The 27,742-nt window shown below is 40.9% G+C and overlaps 1 protein-coding gene across 1 annotated transcript; it reads right to left on the bottom strand.

Moving 5' to 3' along the window:
* Positions 1-1,771: 1,771 nt before the first annotated feature.
* Positions 1,772-27,056, bottom strand: LOC128740272 (titin-like). Its single transcript, XM_053835811.1, has 2 exons — positions 26,898-27,056; positions 1,772-3,619 (listed from the first exon to the last, which is right to left on the bottom strand). The coding sequence occupies exons 1-2, from the start codon at positions 27,054-27,056 to the stop codon at positions 1,772-1,774; spliced, it is 2,007 nt and encodes a 668-aa protein (XP_053691786.1).
* Positions 27,057-27,742: the final 686 nt, after the last annotated feature.

The following is a 27,742-nucleotide window of genomic DNA, read 5'->3' on the forward strand; positions in this document are numbered from 1 at the left end:
GCTCTCAAGTTTTTGTTATCTGGAGATATCTAATTACAGTTTTTCCCTAAATTTAAAACACCAAGTAATTTTTTCTTGGGGGCTAAATCTAGTTCCCCTAGTTCCGCCAATGCACAGTAGACTTTAACATCATTACTAGAAACCTTGACATCATTACTGGGACGGTAGAGGCATTCTATATCCAGTCTAATAACGGAGGCTTAGAGGCAAAAAATCAATACGTCGCAAACATAAAAGGAAGAGGTTGTTTTCTAGAGAAAACAATATAGGAATCTCTGCTCACCATAACAATAACACAGGTAAGGACATGCTACGATGCTTTCCAGCTGATAGTCGGACTTACTTTTCACTCCGCAAGACTTTAGAGTGTAACTTTGTTTATGGAAGATTTAAAACGCACTTGCTGTGTTTAAACCACCCTATTGGCATCTCTATATCGAGCTGCAATGAGTGGCAGCGTCAGGATGTCCCGGCACCGACGATTCGAAGTCCCGGGCTCAAAATTTGACAGCGGGCCCAAATCAGACTGCTGGCAGTTGAGTGAAACGCAGTGGTGAAGTGCTATTTCATTTTCGCACAAAGGAGATGTTGGCGGCAACAAGATGGTTGCCTGCCCATGGGGTGGTTTAAACGAAAGGTGTGGCGGACTACTTTTGGCGGAGTACAAACGGAAGGCAGAAAATGGCAAAGGCGTATGAACTAGCTGCGTGCACTACTTGAAGGTGTTTCTTGTTTCTATTGTACACCTGGTGAAAGTCGGGAGGCTACGGTGGGCCGGTCATGCCGCAAGGATGCACCACCGACACCAGGAATAGGGAGGCCCTTCGTGCTGGATGGCTCAACCAGGTTGAAGCTGACTTGCGAGTGTCCAGATGTTCTACGAATTAATAACGAGTAGCCCAGGGTGAGTACTGAGTGCAATGGAACCGTTTTTGATACAGTACGAGCAATCCCGTCTCCGTACGGTGTGGTTTCTTCTTTTTCTTGTCTCCTAAGGTGATGTTTTTCTGGGCCTTGCCAGATTACTTGGCGGTTTTTCCACTGTCTTGTACTCTGATAACCGGCTGCGACGGCTGCGATGTCTGTCGATGAAGAAGTGTCAAGTCTTACAGAGGCTTACACCCAAGGCTTTGCTTTGCTAAGAAATAAAATCAAAAGCAGGTTTAAGTTTTTCGACATTCGTATGTATTTGCAACTATGAGCATCAATTTGCCTTACCACAATCAGTATCTTCAATAGAAGGAAGTATATTATTTACAAAAAGATTTGCTAACAGTATTTTTCTTTTCATGGCTTCACTTTTTCGGCTGAGATTCTTCGCTCGCAGTCCGATTGGCTCCATTGGTAAATCAGCGGAAAATTCGCCCGGAAAAGAAAACTACTTTAATATCACGCTTACATTGATAATGAGCTTTGGTTTCTTCCTATCAATAAACATTAAAACAGTACAAGGTCCATCTGCGGACTCAACCACTCGATAACATTCACGGTGACAGTGTGCAAATGTCTCAATGGTCAGCTGACCTTGTGGAAAACTTAAACACTAGGGCACTAGAAAACAACTGGATAAAAATCACGATAAAATACTATTTTACAAAAATAGTTTTTTTTGGGAGTTTCAAAAATTTGTAGATTTACTTCCATAAATAGCTTTGCCAACCACGGAGCGGGTCCAATGGTCACGGTAACGGTGCAGGGGAACTCGATTGATTCACAGTCTTCTTGTTCAGAGGCAACAATCTTCTACTCAAACGAAAATCGTAGATTGCTGTTATCTAGTACTTGGTAAGGAGAATCCCGTTGGAGTTTGATATTGGAATGGTGACAGCTGAACGAGCTGGAACGGTTGGGGCTGTGATTCGAGTTGTAGCACTGCACCCGGATTGGAAGGTGCAGTCAATGTGAAAGCCTGTGGCATTCCCTGTTGGGACAAATCCAAACTGAATGGAGCAGCTGCTGCTGAAGGGGGAGTTACCATGACCTCCTGCTGTGTTGTTCCGGAACCGTAGTGATCGTGATGGCTGTATTGATTTTCGTTGCTGCTAGCCTGTGCCTGATAGTCACTTTGCTGAGGGAACGTCGAGGGTCCGTATCTTGGCTGTTGGTGATATTGAATTAGCTGCTGGTTGAAGTAATTGGTACTTTCCTGGCTATTGTATTGCTGTTGATCTTGTTGCTGTGGTTGATGCTGTTGTTGCTGCTGTTGCTGCTGCTGCTGGGATGAAGAGGGCGAATGATAGATCGTGGTATGCGTGTAGTGAGCTCCGTTGTGATAACCTTGCTGATGTTCTGCGCTAGAACTACCGGCATACGATCCAGAGTGATTTTCTTGAACGTTCTCAGTCACTGGCGCCGAATGCTGACTTGACTGTTGCTGCCTATACTCCTCGCTTTGCTGTTTCTTGTTCTTTTTAGATGATTTTTTCTTGTAGGTAGTTTTGGTAGTCCTTCGATATCCCTCTTCACCATTGGAATATTCATCGTCATAGTGTTTTACTTCATGTTGTTGGGATTCGAATGGATGTAACTTGGTGCTCGAGTATCCAATGTCCTTATCGAATGGGAATTGATACGAAGATTTCACCGGCACAGGATACGGAACCTTTTTCTCTATAGGAACATATACCTTGAATGGAACAGGCACCTTTCTCTCCACCTCAACCTTAACCGGTACTGGTACTTTCTTTTCTACTTCAACTGGTACTTTCACCTCTACTGGATACGGTACTTTTTTCTCTACTGGATAGGGAACAGGCTTGGGAACTTCATAAGGAACCTTCACTTCGACGGGAACATGGACCTGCTTGTACACTGGGTAGGGCTTTGGAACGTGAACCACCTTTTCAACGATTTTCTCCACTGGATAGGGTTTATCAACGTGAACAATTTTCTCTACAGGATATGGAACTTTAACCTCCACTGGGTAAGGTTTAGCGATGTGAACTGGCTTTTCGACAATCTTCTCAACGGGATAAGGCTTCGGCACATGGACTATTTTTTCGACAATTTTCTCAACTGGATACGGTTTCGGTACATGGACAATCTTTTCTACAGGTACATGCACAACTTTCTCCACAATTTTTTCGACCGGATACGGTTTGGGCACGTGAACTATTTTTTCGACCGGCACCTGTACAACTTTTTCGACTGGATATGGTTCCTTCTTCACAACCGTTTTTACGTGATTATGGTGGTGGTGATGGTGATGATGTTTAATTTTGATCTTTTCTTTTATGATGTTGTGTTCCGGGATTTCAAAATGTTGACTTTCGCCAACGGCAACGTCCGGCACATCAGACGTTGCTGAAGCTGCCTGATCCTCACCCTTGTCCGAGCGGGTAGTCAACTCTGGAGTTTTCCTCGTTTGAGTTTCAGCTCCATCGTTGTCCGAATGAGGCTTTTTGCTGGACTTTTTATTCTTTCCTGGTTTAGAGCCGAGATAGATATGAATCTTTTTGCCACTGTGTCGTTTTTCGACCTTGCGTACGGTTGCTGTCGGCCATTGCCGGTCTTCGGCTGGTGTTTGTTCCACACGTGTCTCCCGCTCTGCAGTTGTTTTTTTGTCCGACTCTAGTGCCAATACTGCCGTGCATACCGCGGCCAAGGTAGCGGCTAGTATCTGGAAGAAATATAATATAGTTGGTTTTTATTTGGAAATTAACTCACATACAATTAAGTATAAAATTTTAAATATAACATTGTTCAAGCTAAGGTTCAAACGCAGTGTAGCATGTAATATGAACTAAATGATTCGCGACTGGGCTACAAATACATGTCATGGTGAATGCTATATATTTACCATGGTACATGTATAATGCAATGAATTTGAAGCACTAGATGCTTCAAGATCAAGAACTCTTCTCCATTCCACTAGGTCCTGGGATATTCGTCGCGAATTCCTTGATTGTCTCTATAATTGCAAGTTAGTTTTGATCTGAACGAGCTATCTAGCACGTTGGACGCCTCCAATCTTGGTGCTAGTAGATATTTGTAGAACTAATTATTATCGACAATGTTGCTAAACACAGTTTTGTTGTATCTTTTGTAGTTACGGAGCTACAATGCTATACTTCATTAGTAACTAAATGAACTTTCACTACAGCAAAAAGCCATATGACACCGATCAACGTAACGAATGGTTTAACGAAGACTGACAGCAGATATTGGATGAGAAAGACGCAGCTGTCCACGGAGCAGATATTGGATGAGAAGGACTGCAACTGCTGCGTAGGTCCACCCGCAGAATTTGAAGCGATACAAACCAAATCGTAAGCCCCAAATCCGATATATCCAGGAGAAGAAGGTGTGCAACGAACGGAACGGAAGTTCTAAAAGTCTCAATGAATTTCGCAAGGGCTTTGCGCCGCAGGCCGAAATGAGCGTAGAGATAAAGATGGAGGTATTTTGACAGACAACCGTACGCTGATCGAAAGGTGGAAGCACCGGCGAAAAACCGTGATAGTGAAGGAAGGGACTTCGTTGGTGCAGCAAGCAACGAAGATGTGCCCCCCAACAAGCAGCAGGAAAAGATGGTACTAGAACGTAACTTATTAAAATGGGGCCGGACAAGATAGGCAGCTGTCCACGACTACTGAAGGAGTGGAAAGATGAGATTCTACAAGAAAGGCGATAAGCTAGATTGCAAGAACTACCGAGCGATCATTATCTTGAACACCGTCCACGAATTGTTTTCGTAAGTCATCTTCCATCGGCTGTCACCAATAGCCAATGGGTTCGTGAGAAGTTATCAGGCCGGCTTTATGGAGGGTCGGACTACAACGGACCAAATCTTCATCCTGCGGCAGATCCTCCAAAAGTGCCACGAATCCGGAGTCCCCATGCATCCCCTCATCGTGGCTTCGATGGATGGAATCGAGTGCTGTGTGAGAATTTCAGATGAACGCATTCGAATCTCGCACGGGATTTTGACCTGGAGATGATCTTTCCTGCTTGCTATTCAACATTGCACTTCAAGGAGTCTTAAGACGAGCGGCGATCAACGTGCGGGGCACTATTTTTAATAAATCCAATCAATTTATCTGCTTTACTGATCGTTGGATGCCGTCAGCTAACACTTGAGGTCTTGGAGGTACACCAGATAAGAACGAGAAACAGAGAAGATTGGTTTGAAGACTAATAATCTGAAACGAAGCATATGCGGTCCCGCCCGAATGCATCATGGTCCGCTTATACTGTACCGTGGTAATAAACGGGGATGAGTTTGTGGTAGTCGACGAGGTCATGTACCTTCGCTCACTGGCAACCGAGAACAACAATACCAGACGTGCGATTAGAAGGCGTATAATGAGCGGAACTCTTGCCTACTATGGTCTTCATAAACGCTTGCCGTCAAACAATCGGAGCCTCCGTACAAAACGTTAATTGGATCGGTTGTTTCCTATGGGCTTGAAGCGCTAGAAAGGGACCTGCGAGCATTCGGAGTTTTCGAATGGTGGGTGCCAAACCATCTTTGGTGGCGTGCAAGAAAACGGTGTATGGAGACGAAGAATGAACCACGAACTAGCGCGTCTCTACGGCGAACCCAATATTTAGAAAGTGGTCAAATCTGTACGTATACGTTGGGCAGGAAATGTTGCTGGAATGCCTGACAAGTATACTGCAAATATGGTTTTCGCATTGAATCTGGAAGGAACAAGACGAAGAGGGCACGGTGATCGATGTGGCAAGACCAGGTGGATCGAGATCTGGCGAGCACTGGGTGGCCATGGAACTGGACACCAGCTGCCATGGACCGAGTTAGATGGAGGAATTATGTTATGCAGGCCTTGTCATTAGACATAAGATCAACTAAGTAACTAAGTACCATAAATATTTCAAGAGCCATTTCAAGAATTGATTTGTTTCTTTTTTTGTTTCAAAGCCTTCAAGGTTACCTAGTGTTTTAATATTGCAATGTTTGCATTCAGGTAAGCCCTCCCTAAGGAACTTTTTTGTTGTATAATAGCTCATCAAGCACTTATTCCACGGGTATTAGTTGTACAATAGTTGAATAAGATATTCTTAAATAAAAATGTTTGTTGGGTCGAGCGCTAATTCATGGTAGCACATTTTATGTTTTAGGATTGATTGTCTTCAAGGAGCCGTAGAGGAGATGTTTTCACATGAAAACAAAATTGTTAATGTTAGTATAAAGTACAATGATTAAAATGCAAATCCGGTGGACTGGATGCATGGAATATTGGTAAAAGTCCCTAAGAAAGGAGACCTAACGGAATGCGGTAACTGGCGTGGCATCACGTTGCTCTCTATTACTCTCAAAGTACTCTGTAAAGTAATCATTAACCGGATCCAGGAGAAGATCGACGCTACTCCCCGGCGGCAGCAAGCTGGATTCCGTGCTGACCGATCATGTGTAGACCATGTCACAACGCTCCGCAGTATATTGGAGCAGATTAACGAATTCCAGGACTATCTTCTGCTGGTGTTCGTTGACTTCGAAAAGGCGTTCGACCGACTCAATCACGAAAACATCTGGGGCGCACTTAGGCGTAGAGGAGTTCCAGATAAGCTAGTCCATCTCATCGAGGCTCAGTACGAGGCGTTCTAGTGCAAGGTTTTGCACGACGGCGTCTTGTCTGATCCCATAAGGGTTACTGCTGGCGTGAGACAGGGCTGCATTTTATCACCGCTTCTGTTTCTCATCGTTATGGATGAGATATTAGTTGGAGCAATTGACAGTAGACCAAATCGAGGATTGCCTTGGAATCCTCTAACGATGGAGCAGCTAAATGACCTCGACCTAGCCGACGACATTGTTTTGCTCGCACAACGCCGAAACGACATGCAGAGCAAGTTAGACGACCTCTCCGAGAGCTCCCAGGCAGCATGTCTCACAGTCAATGTAGCGGAAACTAAGTCAATGCTAGTGAACACTGATAATTCCACCAACTTCACAGTAGCGGGACAACAAGTTGAGCAGGTAGTCACCTTTCAATATTTTGGTAGCCAAACAACGCCCGATGGTGGTACCAAGATTGATATAGCCACACGGATCAGGAAGGCCAGGGGTGCCTTTGCAGGTCTGTGAGACATTTGGCGCTCAAACCAGATCACTCTACGTACGAAAACCCGAATCTTTAATTCAAACGTTAAAACCGTACTGCTGTATGCCTGCGAAACGTGGTGCGTCTCAGCGGAGACAACGCAAAAACTGCAGGTATTCATTAACCGGTGCCTGCGATACATCATTCGTGGTGGTCCCAGGTGGCCTGATAACTGGATATTCAATGAGGAACTCCATCGTCGGTGTCATCAACGGCCGATAGCCACAGAAATTCGTGAACGTAGGTGGAAGTGGATCGGACACACCTTGAGGAAAGGAGCGAACGAGGTTTGCAGAGAAGCACTCGACTGGAATCCACAAGGACAGCGTAGAAGAGGCAGACCCAGAGGCTCATGGCGACGGTGCTTAGCCAAGTGGAGATCTCTGATTTCATTCCTTTGTTCCGCCGGACCGGCGGACATGGACACATAAGTAAGTAAGTAATTAAAATGCAAAAAAGCCGAATTTACTTGTCTTTCGTGCTATCCAGAAAAAAAATTGAAATTAGCCTAAAAACAGGGTGTTAAAAGTCGTATGCCTTCGTAACTCCATGAGGCCTATTTATATTTTCGCTCATGATCAGCTAAACAAACTCTCTTAAAAATTTGGATACCTTGAAAATATAGAGGTCGGGACACGAATGCAAAGGCATGTAGAAAAGTCGAAGTTTTTAACTGTAAGCCATTTCGATTTGGCTGACTAACGAGGTACTTAAGGTAGGTGTTGTTTGACGACCCACGATTGCTTTAAAAATGTTGCTCACTTCGAGTTTTTTTTTCCTATATGAACATTATCACCACGACCAGCATTTTGATCTATTGTGATACCGTCAAGGCACAGACAAACAGACATGGATGATGAGACTTACGTCAAGGCGGACTTCCGGGGCTACTGTACTTCACCGCCTAGCACAAATTTGATATTCCGGAGGAAGTAAGGATGCAAAAAGTTTTAAAATTTGCCAAGAAATACATGATGTGGCAAACGGAGTGCTCCGTTCGTGACTACCGGGACTGTAAACGGACAGATCTACCTCAAGGAGTGTCTACAGAAGCGTCTGCTTCCTCTGTCGATGCAATACGGGGGCCCTACGATCTTCTGGCCGGATCTAGCTCCGTGCCACTATTCAAAGTGGTACAAAGCCAATGGGGTTACCTTTGTACCCAACGACATGAACCCCCCCAATGCACCGGGACTAAGGCCCATCGAAAAATACTGGGCTATTATGAAGCAAGCATTATAGAAGCTTCCCAAGGATGCCTGAGAATAAATGCATGCTAAAGTTACTCAACACTGAATGGCAGGCTTCTATTAAGATTCGAACCCAGCACCACTCGCTTGTCAAAGCAGACTCAGTAACCTTTCTGCAAGCATGATTTGAACCACTCTGTTTGCTCGTTTGGCTATAGTGCCACAGCCAAACAAAATTCGAAAAACTGATGTATAGGGCAATTGAAATCAACTCTTCAATTATCTCTATTATCTACAATATTGTTGAAGAAAGTATAGTTTTCTCTTTTATACTTTTGGTGCTATGGGGCTGCTACCCCGCTAGCAAAAAAATAATCACCTTTCTTGTTACTAACATCATTTCAGCTGTGTAGCGCTATAAATAAAAAAGATCAAACTATACTTTCTTCAATCATATTGTAGATAATAAGTAACTCTATACTTGTCACATACATCATTTTTTCGAATTCTGTTTGGCTAAAGCGCTGTAGTCAAAAGACCAAAACGAAATAAAAAGAGCAAATCAACCAAGCATGTGGCTAAAGGGCCCCTCTCACTTAGAGTTTCTTCATTATTTTAAGTCAGAATTACTTATCCAGCAAGGGGGTCCTTGATAGCGTTGAGAGCTGTAACGATGGTTAGATATGAAAAAATAGGACAGGCACGTTTCTCGATACAACTAAAGACTTTTTTCACATAAATTGTGAGTTTGCTGTGTGACATCCAAATATTCTTCCATTGCTGACTTTCACCGCTGCCTTCCAGAGCACTGCCTTGTATTTTCTGATCGCAATGTTTGCTGGTAAAAGTTGCATAAATCTTTCGTTTTACATGTTAAACTGATTAGAAACTGATGTCCCATTTACAGTATTTTGAACTGTTCACGGCAAATTGGTTCATCGTTTCTGGATATTTGCTAGTTCCTAATGGATGTTTCCTTGTAATATCACCAAACATATTTATGTTGTCATGTCATTTGAATCACATTCGTTCCAAATCAAATATTTGGTTAGTTTTTCATTATCACGTTAGGATTTCCATTGTATGCCTATTCACTTATACAGTTCATACCATTCAGTGTTCATTGTTCATAACTTGTTCCAAATATCACATTTCAAGCCACAGCTTCTTTCTATTGTTTGAAGGCATCATCACATGGTTTCGCTATTCCACCGTAGTGTCACTTTTTAGCAGTCCTCTTAGTGTGTTCTCTTTAGAACATTTGCACATTTTTAACTTCACCAGGATATCAGCAGCTTACCGTTAATTTCATTGCGATACTCCTATAGATGGTTTGAGAGAAGAAAGTATACTGGTTGCGAATTTTCCGAGGTTTAGTCTATTTATATATTAATTAAACAATCGAAGCGTGGCGGGCGGAAAGCTGCCCGTTGTTACCGCCGGTGTCGTATGTATTTTGTAAGCTTGCCTAGTTTGACGGGGGTGGTTTTCCCAGCTCCAGACGTCCGCTCCGCTGCAGGATGTAGACAGGTAGGGTAAAGTTTTTCCAACCGAAAGCAATTGTTGTGTTGGTGATCTTTTTTCCAATTCTGCTAGTATTGGTTGGACAGAGGTGTGTATAAACGGAGATAATTCGTAAGTAAAAGGGGCCCATTTTTCTTACTAATTATGTTCTCTAACAAACGCCTCGTAGTGCACTTTCGCTTTTTTCCACTAACTACTACTAGTTTTCCGGCTAAGCCACGCGAGGAAATGAAATGGAAACATGCGGATGATAACAATGAACGAGCCCGTGAACGGGTCTTCGTGACTTGGTACGTTTTCATTAGTATAAACAAACGGTTTCAGCTACAACTGTTCGATGGTTGAATTGAAATGGTGCTGTTTTGATTATGTTACTATTTTATTATCCGTTTCGCTCTTACTACCCAACGAACACAATGTGCAAGCACGCTAACTACGGTGGCGCCGTCACTGTGGCTCGTCACATGATTCGGCGCGTCTCGAAACGGTAGCTAAATGGCGAGGCTTACAGCAACAATTGTAGCAACTTTTTTTTTAAAGTTAATGTTACCGATGTAAGCTAGGGGTGACATCTTTTAACAATTTAAAGTTAACAGTTACACATAATTTTTTATATGAGTTGAATGAACATCTATAAATCCAAGGGTCAATTCCGGTGCACAGTGGTCCGGTTTCGAAAAAGTGCGGACATTGACAATTGGGTAAAAAATGCGAAATGTTTCAAGGGTGGTGTCTTCGGAGAAGTTTAATAATGAAATATAGCGCATCTTTTTGCACTATTAGGGTGACCATGAATCCACCTATTAGGGTGATACGAAGTTTTGTTTTTTAAATAAGGCCATTACAAATCATTTTCAAAGTTTTTGTCACCACCCCTTGGAAATTGGCTTAAAAAATCGGGGGGCAAAAAAATAATTTGTAGAATATGAGTTAATTTTTTTTTATAAAATCCATTGTCTGTGGGCTCTACAGCCTGAAAACTCGAAAAGTGAGTGTACGAGTTGAGTTAACGCTTCTAGCACAAAATAGAAATGGAAGTTCAAACAGTGAAATTTCCGAAAGCCGGCCAAAAAAATTTTCTTTCGTTTTTGTCTTTTTGTTCGTAGATTTTTGCATGAAAATTTACAACGTATTTATTAAAAGCAAGAATAGATTTGGTTTTCATGTTTTACCTTTAAGCAAAAATGCCTAAAATCTATATATTTTTTGCTAGATTAAAAAATTCTCTTTGTTTTTTTTCGACCCCCCCCCCCCCCCTTCAGCTACCCAACACCGGAGGGACAAAAACTTTTTTAAATATTTGTAATGGCCAATTCCAAAAAAAAAATCTCAAAAAAGTTGCTACTAAAATAAGCAACTTTGTTGGATATAGTAACTATCTATCTCTTAACGGTTGCGAAATATAATGATGAGTTAAAAAAAGCACTTAACAGTCGATTATACCCAATAACTTTGCATTGCATACGATTTTCCTATTGCTTTAAAATGTTCTACAAAATTATTCAGTTCGCTAAAATACTCAAAATATAGTACTTTCACCTAATGGCTATCTGGTTTGCGTGAAGTTGCCCGAAATTAATTTTTTTTTGAATAGTGCGAATGTTTTTTTCATATATTTCATAATTTATTACATGTGCGTCCTAGTGACAACCAGTCTTCAGAAAAAATATGTATTTTAGCATACTGAATAACTCTGTAGAACACTCGAAAGCAATAAAAAAACGTGTGCAAAGTTATTGAGCATAGTTGGTTTTTAACTGCTCTTTTTTAACACATCATTATATTTCGCAACCGGTAAGAGATAGATAGTTACCATATTCAACAAAGTTGCTAATTTTGGTATGTTCTGCAATTTTTTGAAGAAATTTTTTTTTGAAATTAAAAAAAAACAAAAGTTCGTATCACCCTAATAGGTGGATTCACGGTCATCTTAAAAATGCAAAAAGATTTTAAAGAATTTTCCATAGCACTGGTCGGTTTACACTATCATATGCGGCTTTGAAATCAATGAACAGATGGTCCGTGTGGACTCGGAATTTGCGGCACTTCTGGAGGAACTTTCCACAAATCTTTTGGCTATTTGCGATAGTCGGTGGAAGATGACTTGGGAAAGCACTTTGTAGGCGGTATTCAGGATAGTGATCGCTCGGTAATACCACAATCCAGTTTATCGCTCTTCTCTCCCGTCTTTCCACTCCTCCGGTAGTTGTTCTATATATATTTTTTTTTGAAACAATGGTTCTAGTCACACACGTCACAAACGACACGAGTCACAAAGACAACTTGTTAAGTGTAGCTACCTATTACCCCCCCCCCCCCCTTCCTTTACACTCTTTTCTCACCATTCCCAAAAAAAACCCTTCTTCATTACTTTCCCTTACCGTCCATACATTTCAAGGCCAAAGACTAAAACACGAGTTTGGTCAAGTTGTTCTATACCCAAAATCTTAACAATCAATTGGCCTGGGCAATTTTAATAAGTAAAGCTCCAGTGCCTCTTTGTTGTTCTTCAGCCGCTGCACAGAGGCGTATTTGTCTCAAAAAGTTGGTCAAAATTATTCCAGTGCGTCTTCGAGCTTGAATCGCTGTAAAAAGTTGTAAAAGTTTACAAACTTTAGATTATTTCCTAAAAGTAATATTCTAACCTTTTAAATCGTGTTTTACCTAATAAACATCATATAATGCTGAAATTCAAGATTCTGTTTATTTTGAAGCATGATATCTTCGGTAACACTGAATAGCACCTAAAGGTCTGCTAAATAATGAGCAAACAAACATGGTACATGGTACTGCTCAGGGGCGGACTGGCCCACCGGGCAACCGGGCAAATGCCCGGTGGGCCCCAGTAAAAATTTCGTCGTTACACAAAATGAGATTTTCCAAAAATTTTATTTCAGTTAATTTAAGTCCAGTTAAGTTAATTTCAGTCTTTCTACGACCCACGAATGTTCAATTGCTGAGGCCCCATGATTCATGAAATCATACGATTTGATAATTGAAAATTCAGCTTCAAATGGGACTGTTGGGGCTCCGAACTTTAAACCAAAATTTCTGTTTCAATTAAACTTTTTCTACGACTCACGAATGTTCAATTGCTGGGGCTCCATGATTCATGAAATCATACGATTTGATGATTGAAAATTAAGCCTCAAATGAGACGGTTGGGGCCCCAAACTTCAAGCCAAAATTTCTGCTTCATCAATACTTTTCCTACGACTCAGGAATGTTCAGGCTTAAGCTCCATACTTAGTTTACTTCAGTGGCGACGGTCCGTTATCGATCCAGTGCCGAATGAATTATGGTCCTCCAGCACTCAATCCTGGGCTACATTTCTTCAAACCCCTCGAACACCAGCTGAACATGCATAATCCTCGATAGCGCACATCTATCAGTGCGATGTCTACTCCGAAGTCTACGGCCTCTTCTTGATTATCTGCTTAAAATAATTTTGGCTGCTCTTTCGTCGGACATTCTAGCCACGTGATCAGCCCAGCGCAGCCTGTCATACTGTGCTATCTTCATTATGACAACATATTTGCATTCTTAATACAGCTCGTGATTCATGCGTCTGCGCCACACTCCGTTTTGCATTTTGCAAAATTTTACGCTAAAACCCGAAGCATTCGTCGATCAACTTCCTTTAGCCTCCATGATTCATGTTCGTAAAGGGCCACCGAGAGGATTAGCGTTCTCTAGAGCGTCAATTTTATGCGAATTTGCAAGCTACGGGACTTCAGCTACAAAATGTAATACCTGCGTAAAGGCCAATTCGCAGCTGCAATTAGTCGTTTTATTTTGCGGCTTACATCGTTGTCACATGTCACGAGCATACCAAAATATATGAATTCATCTACTACTTCATATTGTTCCCCATTCAGTTCTTCTTCGGCACCAATACCAAAATAAAAATAAACAATTTTTACTCATCCAGCGTCACACGAATCAACGTAACTAGTTCTGTGGGGAAACCATGTCCTAGCGTTAAGTGTCACAGCACATTTCGTTTGACTGAATCGTATGCCGCCTTAAAATCCATAAAAAATTATGAGTCTGCAAGTTGTACTCCCGGAACTCGTCAGTTAATAGACGCAGGGTAAATATCCTCATGAAAACCAGCTTGGTACTCGCCGACGAAGAACTCCGCAGAACGGTCTCACTCTAGAACACAGGGTATGGAGAGCACCTTATAGGCATAGGGAGAGCAACGTAATGCCTCGATAGTTTTTACTCACGAGTAGATCTCTTTTTTTAAAATAATGGGAAATGAGGCCAATCAACCACTCCTCCGAAATTTTTTTTCCACCCATATCCTGTTCCTAACAATGAGGCGGCGAATTATTTCGTACAGCTGCTCGCTCCTCGCTTTTAGAAGTTCAGCCAGGATACCATCCTTTACAGCAACCTTACCGTTTTTCAGCTGATTTTCCTCTTAACATCCTCCTGTGTTGGTGGCTCCACAGTTTGGCCGTCGCTCAAAATTCTTATCCTGTACCTACTGATCTTCGTGTTTACTTCTCTATTCAACAGCGTCTGGAAATACTCCACCTGGCTGCTACCGTCGTTTTGTCAGTAAGCAGGTTGCCAGCACTATCATTGCACATCACAGGCATGGCCAAATTCTTGCACCTGACCGTTTTGAGAAACTCCGTGTGTCGTTGCTGGCGAACCTGGACTGGCGAGCACGCGCTATTCGTACTGGCGTTTTAGACGGTGGGTTCTTTTTGCCTCTACCAGGACGAACCAAAAAGATTCGCGAAGAGTCTTAGATTCCTCACATTGGAATCGTGTGAAGAAATTCTGCAGAGGATTCGCACAGAATACCTTGCTTATAGAAGCAGTATTCTTATAGGGGAATCCAAGAGTTGAATCTCAGGGATAGCCATAACTCGGCACGGGAATCGCCTGCACTATGAAATAAGAATCCTGGTCTTTCGATTCTTTTCTCTGTTCTGACGTGTAGACGCAGCAAGCTACTCATATATAATGAACTGTTGACATCCTATCATTTATAAAATCAGCTTATTTGATACTTGCAATTTTGCATGTCATTAACCTTATAACTCAAAATCTGCAGAAATAGAAATGGGTGATAGATGAGGAAAACGCTGCATTGGTGGCAAAGATGCACAGTGGCGCTCATCAGTATGTGGAAAGTGCTCTTCCGGGTTCGCTGAAGGACGGTCAGTAAAGAATTAAATATTCACGCTGCGACAGATTCTCCAAAAAGTCCATGAATACAGAATTCAACGCACAATTATTTCATTGATTTGAAAGTTGCGTATGATACCATCGACCGTAAAATCATGGCCATTCAAACCTAGCAGGGAACTTTATCAACGTGATGGTCTCTCATGTGGGCTGTTCGACATACCGCTACAAGATGTTAGGAACGGAGCAACACACAGGCACAATCTTCAGCAAATCTAGTTAGTTCGTCTGCTTTGCCAATGAAATGGATATTGTCGATAGAATAACATCTGTGATGGTGGCTGAACAAACTAAAATTCAAAGTAGCGAAGATTGGGTCGAAGAAAAATGCGTCCAAACTAAAGTAACGTGAACCGCTAATATGACGCACACGCTAAAAGCTGGTGACTCGGTCCTAATGACGACTGAGTTTGTTTTGTTTCGATCGTGCATCGAACCGCTGCTCGTTCTCCCCGTACTCGACACTTGACAGTGCCTGAGTCAAGTCGAGTTGCACGACATGACTTACAAAATAAAGCCCATATTCATTTACTGTCTTGACACTGTCCAACGCTGATGTCTTTTGAGTAGATGTCGTTTTTTGTGTTAATTTACTATCATGAGAATATTGCAAACTGGGGCCCCTAATCTCAAAGGCCCGATGGGCCCTTTGGCTCCCAGTCCGCCCCTGGTACTGCTTAATATATAAACTGTCTTTACACAAAGGCTATATTTTTTAAGATACCAATTTAACTGTAAAATGAAATGTTTAGAGAAGTTTATCAGAAGGTGAATTGGATTGTGTTTGCAATATTATCACCAGACCAAGTCGAAATAATAAATGAACACATATTTGCTATTGTTCCGAATTTAAATGCAAAACCTTAGACATTGGACTTTAACGTCTTTGAGACTTACGTCTTTTTTATCGACAGATTTCGCAGTCAGCTATTAGAGTACAGGACAATTACGGGACTAGTATAACGATCCTGCTGATTCTAGCAGCACCACCCAACTGAGAACATACAACGTCTTTTTTATTAGTTCGGCATCGTCCTTTAAAGCTAACTGCGTGATCTTGCTTTTATTCTTAATAAATAACGCCGTTTACTAGTTATTCAAGACTGAATGACAAAAGAAAATTCAGTGAATCAGCTAAATTTTATATTCTTCCTCTAGGGGGGCCTAATGGGCAAAGAAGTATCCTCTATCAATATTGCTATTTCTCACACGTTCGGTTTTATTAGATGGGAAGGTCCTCGGCAGAGTTAAATAATTTGATAAACGTTATGGTAATTTGTATTGCTACCTAGGTGCCTAATAATTAGTTTTAACAACAGTCGTTTAACTCATTTGCTCGATTCTGTAAATTGTTTCTGAAGAGATTCTGATTTCCTGGATTCGCTGCTCCATGTATAAAATATATTGTTTCTACTGATCCCTAGTAATTCATTTTTGGGAAATACGATCTTGGTTACGAGTTGCTATGGGCGCCAGTTTTTGTGATGTTTTGTGTAAAAGAGTCGTGTATTTTTCTTTTAAGATATTAAATTTCAACGATGCATATATCTTCCTGCAACTGTAAACAATTGTTCAGAAACTATTTTGTTGGATGTTTGAGTGAATTCTGTTTAGTAAAAAGACAAAGAAACGTAAATAATACAAAACATGCAAATACCTAGCGTGATTAAAAAATAGATAAATCTCGAATTCGCCAATTTTTGCAAAATGTCCTACCATGGATGGTTAGTCAGAACCCTACTCTTTCAGACGGTAACGAATTTCCAGCCCGGACGGACCCGGAAGATAAACAAAAACAATTTTGAAACAAAAAACCCTTTATCAAAATTGTAGATTCCTTCAGCCTTCCTTTAAACTATGTTTAAGCTGTAAAAAAACTTTCTTCCAAGACTAAAACATGTCACATATCATCTAATTAGAGAGTCATTTTTATTCACGTTGATAATTAACACCAACTTTAAGAAAAATAGAAATAAATCTTGGTAATTGTCAAAAGAAATTTCATCGCTCCAAAAACATCGATATTACGACAGCTGGTGCAATTCGAAAACAAAACAAAAGAATTCAAAATGGCTGCCAACTAATGCAGCAGATATCTAGGAACACAGAGACGCACAATGAATAAAGAAGCGTTTCGACATTTCCCTTTTTGACCAGCTTTTTGAACCAAATACTCCGCTGTGCGCTGGATGGCTTATTTACATTCGCTTATAGGCATATCTCCGTTTCTTACTGCACCAATGAAGTCACTTCCTCGACTACCACGATCTATTGCCTACACGCCATTCAGGTGTTCATCGTAGTGCTGAATTCGCCTTACGATCACTGCATGGTCATCAGTGAAAATACCCCCGTCTATATTTCTGCACATTTCGGCCCGTTGCACAAAGCCTTTACGAGATTCGTTGATAGATTTTCCGTGTGTCGTGAAAGCGGCACAGCTGCTCGAGTTGCTCGCACTCCTTCTCCAACTGGTGACGCTTCTTCTCCTGGAAGAGTCGGGTTTGCTCTTTCCACTTCTGTTTGTATCGCTCCACATTCTGACGGATGGCTCTACGCAGCATTTCTACCCACGCTGCGTTCTTTTCATCCATTATCTGCTGGCGTTCCTCGTCAAATTATTCGTTTCGTCGATTCGGTGCCACACAGCCTAGGAGCTAGGACATTCTCCGCTACGCTGTTAATGGTAATGACTGTTTTCACGACATTCCAACAGTCCTCAAGAGGGGCTTCATTCAGCTCACCTTTTTCCTGCAGCGCGATTTCGAGAGATAACGCGTAGCTTTCGGCGACATCCGGTTGCTTCAGTCGCGTTAGATTATACAGTGACGGGCACCGGTATCGTATGTTGTTCTCAACAGATAGTTTTGACATATCTCAACCATTACTAGGTAGTGGTTCGAATCAATGTTAGCGCCCCGAAAGGTTCTGACGTCGATAATGTCTGAAAAATGCCGATCATCTATCAAAACGTGGTCGATTTTTGATTCCGTTTGGTTGGGTGATCTCTAGGTGTCCCGATGGTGAAGGTTATGCTGGAAAAAGGTACTACGTATGGTCATGTTATTGGACGTGGCGAAGTCGACAAGTCTTAGGCCGTTTTCGTTCGTTTGCGGGTGCGCTCCAACTACGCGTAAAATTAGTCTTTGTCATCATCGGTATTTCCAGGTGTGCACGTAGGTGTGCATCGGTACTTCCCGGCTGTGCACGTTAACTACGCTAATAATAAAGAAACGGTCCTTAGTTCTTAATCTGCACATTCGGGGGTTGATTGGCCATCACCCGATCACCCGCTTCTGCTTCTCGTCCATCACTTTAAAAGCTGTGCCCAGTCCGTCTGTATTGCCACAGGTCTGGTAGACGATGTGACCACCCCTATGCGTACGTATCGTCGTTACTTTTCAGCATACCTCCTGCAGCCCTACGACGTCGAACTTCACTTTTTCAGAAAACACGCGGGTACTTCCGAGAAAATTCCGAGACCGACACACCCATGTTCTTAATTTCTAAACTTTAGTCCGTTTTCGTCGCCTGGGTCTTTACCGATTGTTCTGAGTTATCTGAGTTATTACTTAATCGTTCGTTGCTTTCGTTTTTTTAGTGGTGCTGGCTTGCGAGGCCCGAGACCAACCCCACAGTATTGCCGGAGGACCAACGTAGTTTGGAAGAGCCTGCCCTGTCAGCAAACGGTCTTAATCTCCACCGGGGTTGGTTATCTCCAATGAGGTTGTTCGTATACCATGAGGTGGTGGGGATAGGGATAGCCGGATAAGAGGATATGCTAGGGTCTATTTTATGCACAAGGCACCGATGGATGGTACGTATTACCCAGCGGCTTAGCAGCCAAGTCTAGGGGAGACAAATATCTCCTAGAGCGCCATACACCATCCCCCAGCGCACCCCCTAGTTCCAACAAAGCAGGGATGGTTCGATCACTTTGACTCAATTTTAATTCATTTGACAGTACCGTCTTAACGGGGCCAAATATGACAAACTTGTATATGGGACATTTGTAGAACAGGTTATTATCTATAATTTTAGTGAAAAAAGTTTTGCTGTATCTTTTGTAGTTACGGCGCTACAATGCTAGTATCTTGTTAGTAACTAAATGAACGTTCATTTAGTCACTGATGAGTTACTAGCGTTGTAGCACCGTAACTACAAACGATACAGCAAAACTTTGTTCAGAAAAATTGTAGATTAGAACTAGTTCTGCAAATGTCCCATATATAACATTGTCATATTTGGCTCGGCTGAGACGGTACTGTCAAATGAATCAAAATTGAGTCAAAGTGATCGAACCATCCCTGCAACAAAGGTTATACAGTGATGAATTTCAATGTGATCATTTCGAAAAGATTCCATTTCTGTTCCATTTAGTCGCACAAACTTTTAAATTTTTCCATGAGAAAATAAATTACAAAATATGTAAGTATATATTTTTGTGTGTTTATAGGTTATTAAGCGGACAAAATAATTCTTTGTATTTTCTGACAAACTTTCGAACTTTTCGCTGAATACCTCTCTGAATTCCTTGACCCAGAATTCCAACCGTATTGCGTACCTGCAATTTTTTTCCACCACTGCACTATGGGCAAAAACGAGAGAAAAAACGGACGCAATTAAGATACGGCCTGCAGGCTTATAAAATATAGGTGATCTTATGTAAAATTTTCCGGAGAATCGCATGGTGCCCACCCCTTTCCTGTTTGTCATCGGGAAGTGCCCCATTTTGCACATTTTCCCCTATTTTTAACATTTTTCACCCTTATTGCATTACTCCAAGCAAGGTTTTGAGAAAACAAACCGCAAAAATCTACTAATTTTGTGTAAAAAAGTCTGCAGAATCGAATAGGGCTTATCTCATTTATTTTAGAGCACATTAATTTTTTAGGTTGAATTCCTCTTTGGTACACACTTAAACGATTCGGTAAAATTTACCGAAATTTAAACAGCTGAACGTTCGGTAAAATTTTTTATTGCACCAAACATTACTAATGATCTGTAAACGTCGATTGGCACCATCGAAATTTTTACCGAACGTTCAGCTGTTTAGAATTCGGTAAAATTTTACCGAATTCGGTGCTTTTTGTTAAGTGTGTATGGTCGGTTTGATAACAGGAGCTCGACCAAAAAAAAAGTGCTCTAAACTAAATGAGTTAAGCCCTATTCGATTCTGTGGACTTTTTTACACAAAATTATTAGGTTTTTAACTTTTGTTTTCTCAAAGCTTTGCTGGGAACAGTCCAATAAGGGTGAAAAATATTTAAAATAGGGGAAAATGAGCAAAATGGGGCACTTCCCGATGAAAACAGGAAAGGGGTCGGCACCTTGCGATTCCGCGGGAAGTTTTACATAAGATCACCTATATTTTATAAGCCTGCAGGCCGTATCTTAATTGCGTCCGTTTTTTCTCTCGTTTTTGCCCATAGTGCACTGTATCTGCGAGGAGCAGGGTTACTATATTCTTGAATAATCTACTGGAACTGGAAATGGCTTTAGAAATTGCACACACAAATTGCAATGGAACAGTTCCACAGTAATTACTCATTTTGGTCTTTAAGCTTTTTATGTAACACTTAAAAATCTGGAAATATGACTGGCTCTAGAGACATGCCGGGATAAATAAATGAGCCACAGGATACACAAAGTCATTGTATAACGGAGTCTAAACCGTCACAAGTAAAAATGGTAGTATAGAGTGGTTATAATTCCGACGAACCTTTTCATGCTGTCTTTCATGACTGTCAGATCGAAGGCATAATACTCCTGGGCATACTAACGACTCTACATCAAACATGATATTCTATAAATGGATCATCTCTAGCAATCAGCTGATCAGCTGATAATAAATTGCTACAAAGATGGTTGGTAGTGTGGCTTCTTTGTCTGTTTTTCTTTTCACGATGAATTGTTCCACATGGTACAGTTTTTTTCTGTACATTATCAAAGCGGCTTCACTAGTAGTCTGATAGGTAGCAGTAAGCAAAGCTTTGATATATTGGTATCGCATTTATCGTTCGACAGTAACATGCTTAAATTGCATCGTAATGCACAAAGACGACCATAAACAGTCCTTCAAAAGAAACCAGCGAATACAGGTTCGTTCAACTATGTGCAGTATACTAGTGCTTCAGTAACTTTCTTGGGCTTGCATACTTATTGTCCTCGATTTCCGCGAATTGTGTCTACCCATGGCGGGCAGGTGCTCGCGTCGTTGGCACCGTTGCATGTATGTGATATGAACAACAGCACCAGTGCGCATCACAAATTTCCGTCATGTTCGAAGCAACATGTTAAAGCGCTATAACCCAGTAGCGCTGCCTATATGGTGTTAGCATGCACTTCGACTGCAGAAATAGTTTGAGACGTGTGGCGTCGCTTGCGTGGAATTAGTTCCTTGTTCAGCGGATTTCGGCATGCATGTTTATGTTGTTTGATTTATTGTTGGTAGGTTTTTTATCCGTGTCTTTCCAGCGAGCCTTTCCAATCGGGTTCGTCGCTTATTAGGGTAAGAACCCCACAATTCGCCCCCACCCCAGAATTCGCCCTCCCTTTGGTATTCCCGTGATTAAACTCAATATATAGTTGAAATATAAGTTGTTATTTTAATTTATATTCAATTTAACTCAGTTTTCAGTTATTTGAATAGAATTCGTTGTGTTGTTTTATGTATTTTAATGATTTAATGTGGTTTGAAAAATAGGTATTGTATTTAAGACGCGATTTTTCCATTTTCAAGAACGAGCACGAAAAATAAAATTGAGGAAAAGTAATGGAAAATCGTATCTCTTTGCACTTTTTTCGCATCAATTTGGTTATATCTGTTTCAAATTTCATAATTGTGCTTTTATTTTAATATTTTATCGCAATTCTGCTGAAAATAGAACATAAATGCACTGGGCGAAAACTGGGTATTGTAAATCATATGAGTTCTAAAATTCGCCCGGGTCGAATCTGTATATACTTAGCCGAACTTACTACGTGAACCAGTTTTCGCCCTCATCTATCAAATATATGCAAATATGCCACACATAAGCAAAAGCAAGTCACAATCGATTAGTTTGTTCGCTGATTTATGTTTATCAAAATGGTGAGTAAAAGTATTGAATAAATAATATTTTGATGCAGAAAGCACATCATATTCATTTGAATTCATCTAACAAACGAATTACCTGCTGAACATGGGCTAATGGGGTTTAGCGAAATGTTGAATTAGCAATAATCGGCATCGAAATTGATAATAAGATTAAAACCGCACGAATTAATAAGACGCGCATAATATTCTTAAAAATCACAATTTTTCTTGTCATGAGAATAAATCTGACTATTGGAAAATCACACGAAAAATCCGTCTACTATTTTAAAGCATATAAGCGCAATAAAATTGTTGTCATGGATAAAACTTTGAAAAGTATTTAATGTGGAATGCAGACAACAAAGAAATAATCGTGGTGATAAAATATCATGAAAACTCTAATATCTTAGCATTACAAACCCGGTCTAACCAAAAATGCTAGTTAAGAATTCCAAGTTATGTCCAAAAATATCCTAGTTGAGTAGGTAAGATGGGTATGCTTACCAGTTACCAGGAATATTTAATACAATAAACCGGCATACCCATTTACAGACAGTAATTTACTAAATAATTTTTTTTCTTCGACTTTTTATTGACTATATAGCAGTTAAGCTTAGTTATTTCTTGGGGAAGAAGTTAGGTTGTGGACTCGAGTCTCACCTTCGATTAGTCAATATATATAGCCCAATATCAAGATTTTCCAGTTCATCTAATTTTTTATTGTTCACAGTAAACATTTACTCTTTCCCAAAAAATTACTAAACAATGATATAAGTAATCATTAAGGTTATTTAAACTATTAAAATAAACATTGTACCATTCTGTAGGCACTGATATCCCACATATCAATAGTGAAAATGAAGTCAGCAAAGGACCAGAAAAAGCACCAACAGGACCATTCATTTTAAATATCTTTGACGAGTGGCAAAAGCCTTATTTTACTGCAATGAAAATAAACATTTAGTAAAAACCCACCTTCTCTGTGTTTTTTAGTTTTACTGAATCAGGTATCAGGAGGTGATGATGATCAGTTTATTTCAATTTAGATTTACATTTAACGAATTCCTGCTACAAATTGATTGCCATATTAAGCACTGGATAGACATAATGTTAAAGTTAAATAATAGTAACAACAATTCTAACAAAATAATTGAGGTTATTTGGGAAATTTGCAACAAATAACAAGTGGGCGAAATCTGGGTCACATGGGGGACGAATTTTGGATCGCTATGGGCGAAATGTGGTACTAGAGGTTCCTGCACAAAATTGGGGTTTTTGCTATCAAATTTCAATTTTCGCGATTCCGAATAGCCAAAATAGATAGAATATTAATATATAGTCCTACTTGTCTGAGTGCAGGGCTGATTTTATAATAATATGGCGATTTATTCAATTTACAGCATAAAAACCTGATAAAAGGGGCGAATTCTGGGGTCGTTACCCTATGTCAAATGCTTGATGTTTTACAAAATTAAGTTGTAATTGTCATTAGTCGAGTACGTGATCTCGTTCAAAATCAAGTGTTTCAGTAAGAAAATTACTCTAGATAGTGAATACTTTCGGTTTGTGTTTTTCAGGAAAGTAATATTGCTCGTGCAAAATGATCCGTACATTATTTGAAATTAAACGGTCAATACCTACTACAGTAGGATTTCGAGTTTGGCAACAAATGCGTGTGGCCTATGTTGCCAAAATCGAAACCGTGCCAAAGTCGAGACCCTTTTTTGATATGAAAAATTTGAATGTAGGTGCGTTAGAAATTGACTAAATGTTATTGATCAAAGATTTCAACCTTTTTATGTTTACAAAATCCGGCAAGAGCTATCCGTGCAGTGCAAGTAAGTTTTTGGCGACCTGCGGTAAGACGTTATCCTACGGCAATGAAAATATTATTGTTCGAAACATTCTATAACCGCAAACTTTTTTTCATGTACACACTTAGGGGAATATTTTTTCGTCATTTAAAGTATGTATGCGGAAACTGACTGATATTTAAGCATATTTTGGAAGTAAAATATTTTGTGTTGCCAAAATCGGGGCATGCCAAATTCGAAATCCCACTATTCTACAAAATGACCATGGTGTGATAATAAATTTGGTATTAAAGTGAATTTTATTTCTCTAATTTTCGCGTTCGCAATACATAAAAAATGAATCTTAAATTAAAATACGTTGTAACATCTGATTGTAATTCATACTGGATTGCTATCTTGATATGCCAAAGATTGTATTTTTTCGCGTGGTCAATATAAAAAATCAGAAAGTATTCTAGTCTGGTCCTTCCATAATAAATTATTAATTTCATTATAAGTCAAACAGTATATTATTACCTATGGAGGAATAATGCGCCTACAGGTTATTACATCTGTTATCGAATACCGAATTGCTCAAATTTTTAATTTTTATTATCATAACAATGAATGGTATTGAATAGCTGAGTAAGCTGATACTTAGACCTAAACGATTATTTCAGTTGTCTATTCATACAGGACTATGATATAATAGAGCGTGTGAAAGAAAGTGTAAGAAAAAAACGAAAGCTACAATTGAATTAATGTTTCAGACAATTTCATGCGTCTAAGATAACATCTATGCGAACACCACACGTTGATGATCAGTTTCCCAGATATGATCTAGTGTAGTGATGGCGTTTAGCGTATTGCTTATTCTCTAATGGGTACGGAGTATATAAACAGATGAGCACAGAGTGTGGCGACCTAGACAAAAAGGTACGCCTGGTGAACTTTTTTGTCACACTTTTCCCTCATAAATTGAATGCACTCTTAGAGAGTTTTTTGCGCTTGTATAAAAATAATCTTGGATCAGCACATGATACGTAATACTTTGACTGACAGTGTTGCACCAGGAAGTGGAAATAGGTAGTAAATACTATAATTATTCAGCTTGAACACGATATTCTTTTATGGGTTTGAATGAATGTTTGAATTACGAGACGGACCCATATTACGCCACTTTTATCCCAAAAATTTACTCGAAACGAAATAGATCAAGGTTTTAGAAGTTCAAATATTTGATAACATATGAACACCACAATTCAGACATTTCTTTTACTGATTCAATAATCATTTTTGTAGTGAATTGTATATTTTTCTCGTTATATTAATTATTTAGATGTGTATTTTGAATCACTGCCGTAGCGTGCGGTTGACCAGACTGGCCCTCGCCAAGGGTGCTAGTTTTTGGGGCACCAAAAAGGGCCTGCATTTCAGTAAAGCATTAGCAATATAGCATATAAAGCATAATATATGCATTAACAAGCTGGACTGAGCGACTTTTCGTGCCGCGTTACCAGTTGATTTGCATGCAGCAGCCATGGCGAAAACAGTCAAACAATTACGCTCGATGCTTTGTTCGTACTGCCAGCTCACCCCGTAGCGAAAAAATTGGACATGGTGAAGCACTTCGTATCCCTCGCTAGAACGGCGAAAGCGTTGAACGGAAACCTGGTTCCGGCCACCCGGCCACAGTGCTGCGCGACTCTAACGTGCAGCAGAAGCTGAAGATGAAGACCGAGAGCAAGATGGGCTCATCGTTCCGCGTCTTGGGTCGGGAGGTCGGAACAACCGGCTAAATGGTGAAGAAGTACTGGGCCAAAATGGACATTTTTATTTGGAAGCGTCAGTCGATACTGGCTGTGTCTGAGTAGCGTGCAATCGCCCAGCGAATGGCTGAAGGTGCACGATGTCGCGGTCATAATGGGCGATGAAAACTACTTGACGCTGGGCGGTAACAACTGGTAGAGAACCGGGTACTTTACGTCCCCCACCAAGAAGATAAGTGATGACGTCAAGTATACCTTACCAAAGAAGATCCTTCTGTGGCTGACGATCAGCGAGAAGAGAATGTTTAGGCCGCCGTTGTTTCGTTTGGGGTTTACGGAGAACGAGAAGATACCAAGATACAGTACGAACTACCTACCGGAAAATTGGCGCCTGCATCAAGAAGTATCGCGCAAGTCTTTTGGTCGTCCCTGGCCTTGGTCTATCGTGCCAAGAGATCACTAGGTGAATGAATCGGCTGAAGATAAATGTTGTACCGAATATCACCAACTCTCCAAACGTTCCCCAACTGCTACCATTCAAAAAAATTAGGTAAAGCTCAAACATAGGATTCACCATAATAATTTTGTGGCCTAAACGGAAAATGAGCTGTTTGCCAAGGCCACGAAAGAGTTGAATAATATGCAGACGTCTATCTTTTGATCGGCCATCACGAAGGTTCCGGTGAACCGCTGTGAAGCCACCGGGTAGGTCGTCAAAGCATTTTTATAGAAGGCTTAGTAAACGTAGTATTTAAGGATCATTTGTTTCATTGCATTATCTTTTGTATTTTTGTACGCCATCCGAAATTAGTCCATTTTTTCAATACATACGGTAATATTCGCTACAGCAAAGTATTAAATAAAGGGCTAATACGAAAAAATAATAAACCTGGAAAGAAACGCTGACACTGGAAACAAGGGGCGCCAAGTGCCAATAGCGACGGGGAATCAGCACCTGGTCGTGGCGTCCGCATACTTCCCGGGCGACAAGGACGACATATCGCCATCCGAGGTTGCCGTTCTCGTGCGGTACTGCAGGGCCATCAACGTGCCGTTTCTGATCGGCTGCGATGCCAACGCCCACCACACGATTTGGGGCAGCACGGATGTAAATAATAGGGGTGAGTACCTACTTGAATAATTAACTGCTAGCAATGTCACTGTATGCAATGTAAGGAATGTGCCCACTTTTGTTAATTCTATCAGAGATGAGGTTCTAGGCCTCACTCTGTGCAGCTTAGAAGGTCAAATCCGGCATGTCTCTGACGAACCAAGTTTATCTGACCACAGGCATATCGTTTTTGATATTGAGGCAAACTCTCCCAGGAGAGAACAATACAGAAATCCGGTCCGTTAATCACGCGGGCAGTCTGCCACGACGTGCCCTGGTGGAATGACTCGCTCAGCAACCTAGGAGGCCTACAGGGCATCTCTCACCAAATACAACGCAGAGCTTCGCAAAGCCAAAAGAAAGTCCAGAGTCAAGTTTTGCGAAAGCATCCAGACTCTGCCTGTGGCGACGCGACTCCAAAAAGCGTTAGCCAAGGACCATAACAATGGCCTTGGCCAATTGAAAAATGAAGATGGCAGTCTCACTGTTACTACTAGGGAAACGTTGGAGATTCTTATGAACACGCATTTTCCTGGTTCCACAGTGTCCACTGGAAGCAACGTCGGCGCGCAACAGCAAGTTGAGTCGTCGCCCAATGTGTCAAGCGACTCGGTTCTACTTGCGCGCCCACTGTTTACGGAGGCTTCAATCAATTGGGCACTCAGCTCCTGTGAACCAATAAAATCTCCGGGTCCGAATGGTATTCTTCCCATCTTCTTACAAAAAGCGGACGAGATTATAATGTCCGAGCTCATCAACCTCTTTTGTGCCAGCTTTACTTCGGGACATGTCCCGGCAAGCTGGCGGAATGTCAGGGTGGTGTTCATACCTAAAGCAGTCAAAAAAGATAAACTATGCCAAAAGCTTTCAGACCAATTAGTCTGACATCAACGCTACTCAAGTTGATGCAAAAAATCGAAGATAATCACATCCTTAACGAGTTTCTAAAGAACTCTCCTTTACATGGCAATCAACATGCTTACCAATGCGGTAAATCTACGGAAA

This window comes from Sabethes cyaneus, chromosome 3, assembly GCF_943734655.1.
Source record: "Sabethes cyaneus chromosome 3, idSabCyanKW18_F2, whole genome shotgun sequence".
NCBI classification, from domain to species: domain Eukaryota; kingdom Metazoa; phylum Arthropoda; class Insecta; order Diptera; family Culicidae; genus Sabethes; species Sabethes cyaneus.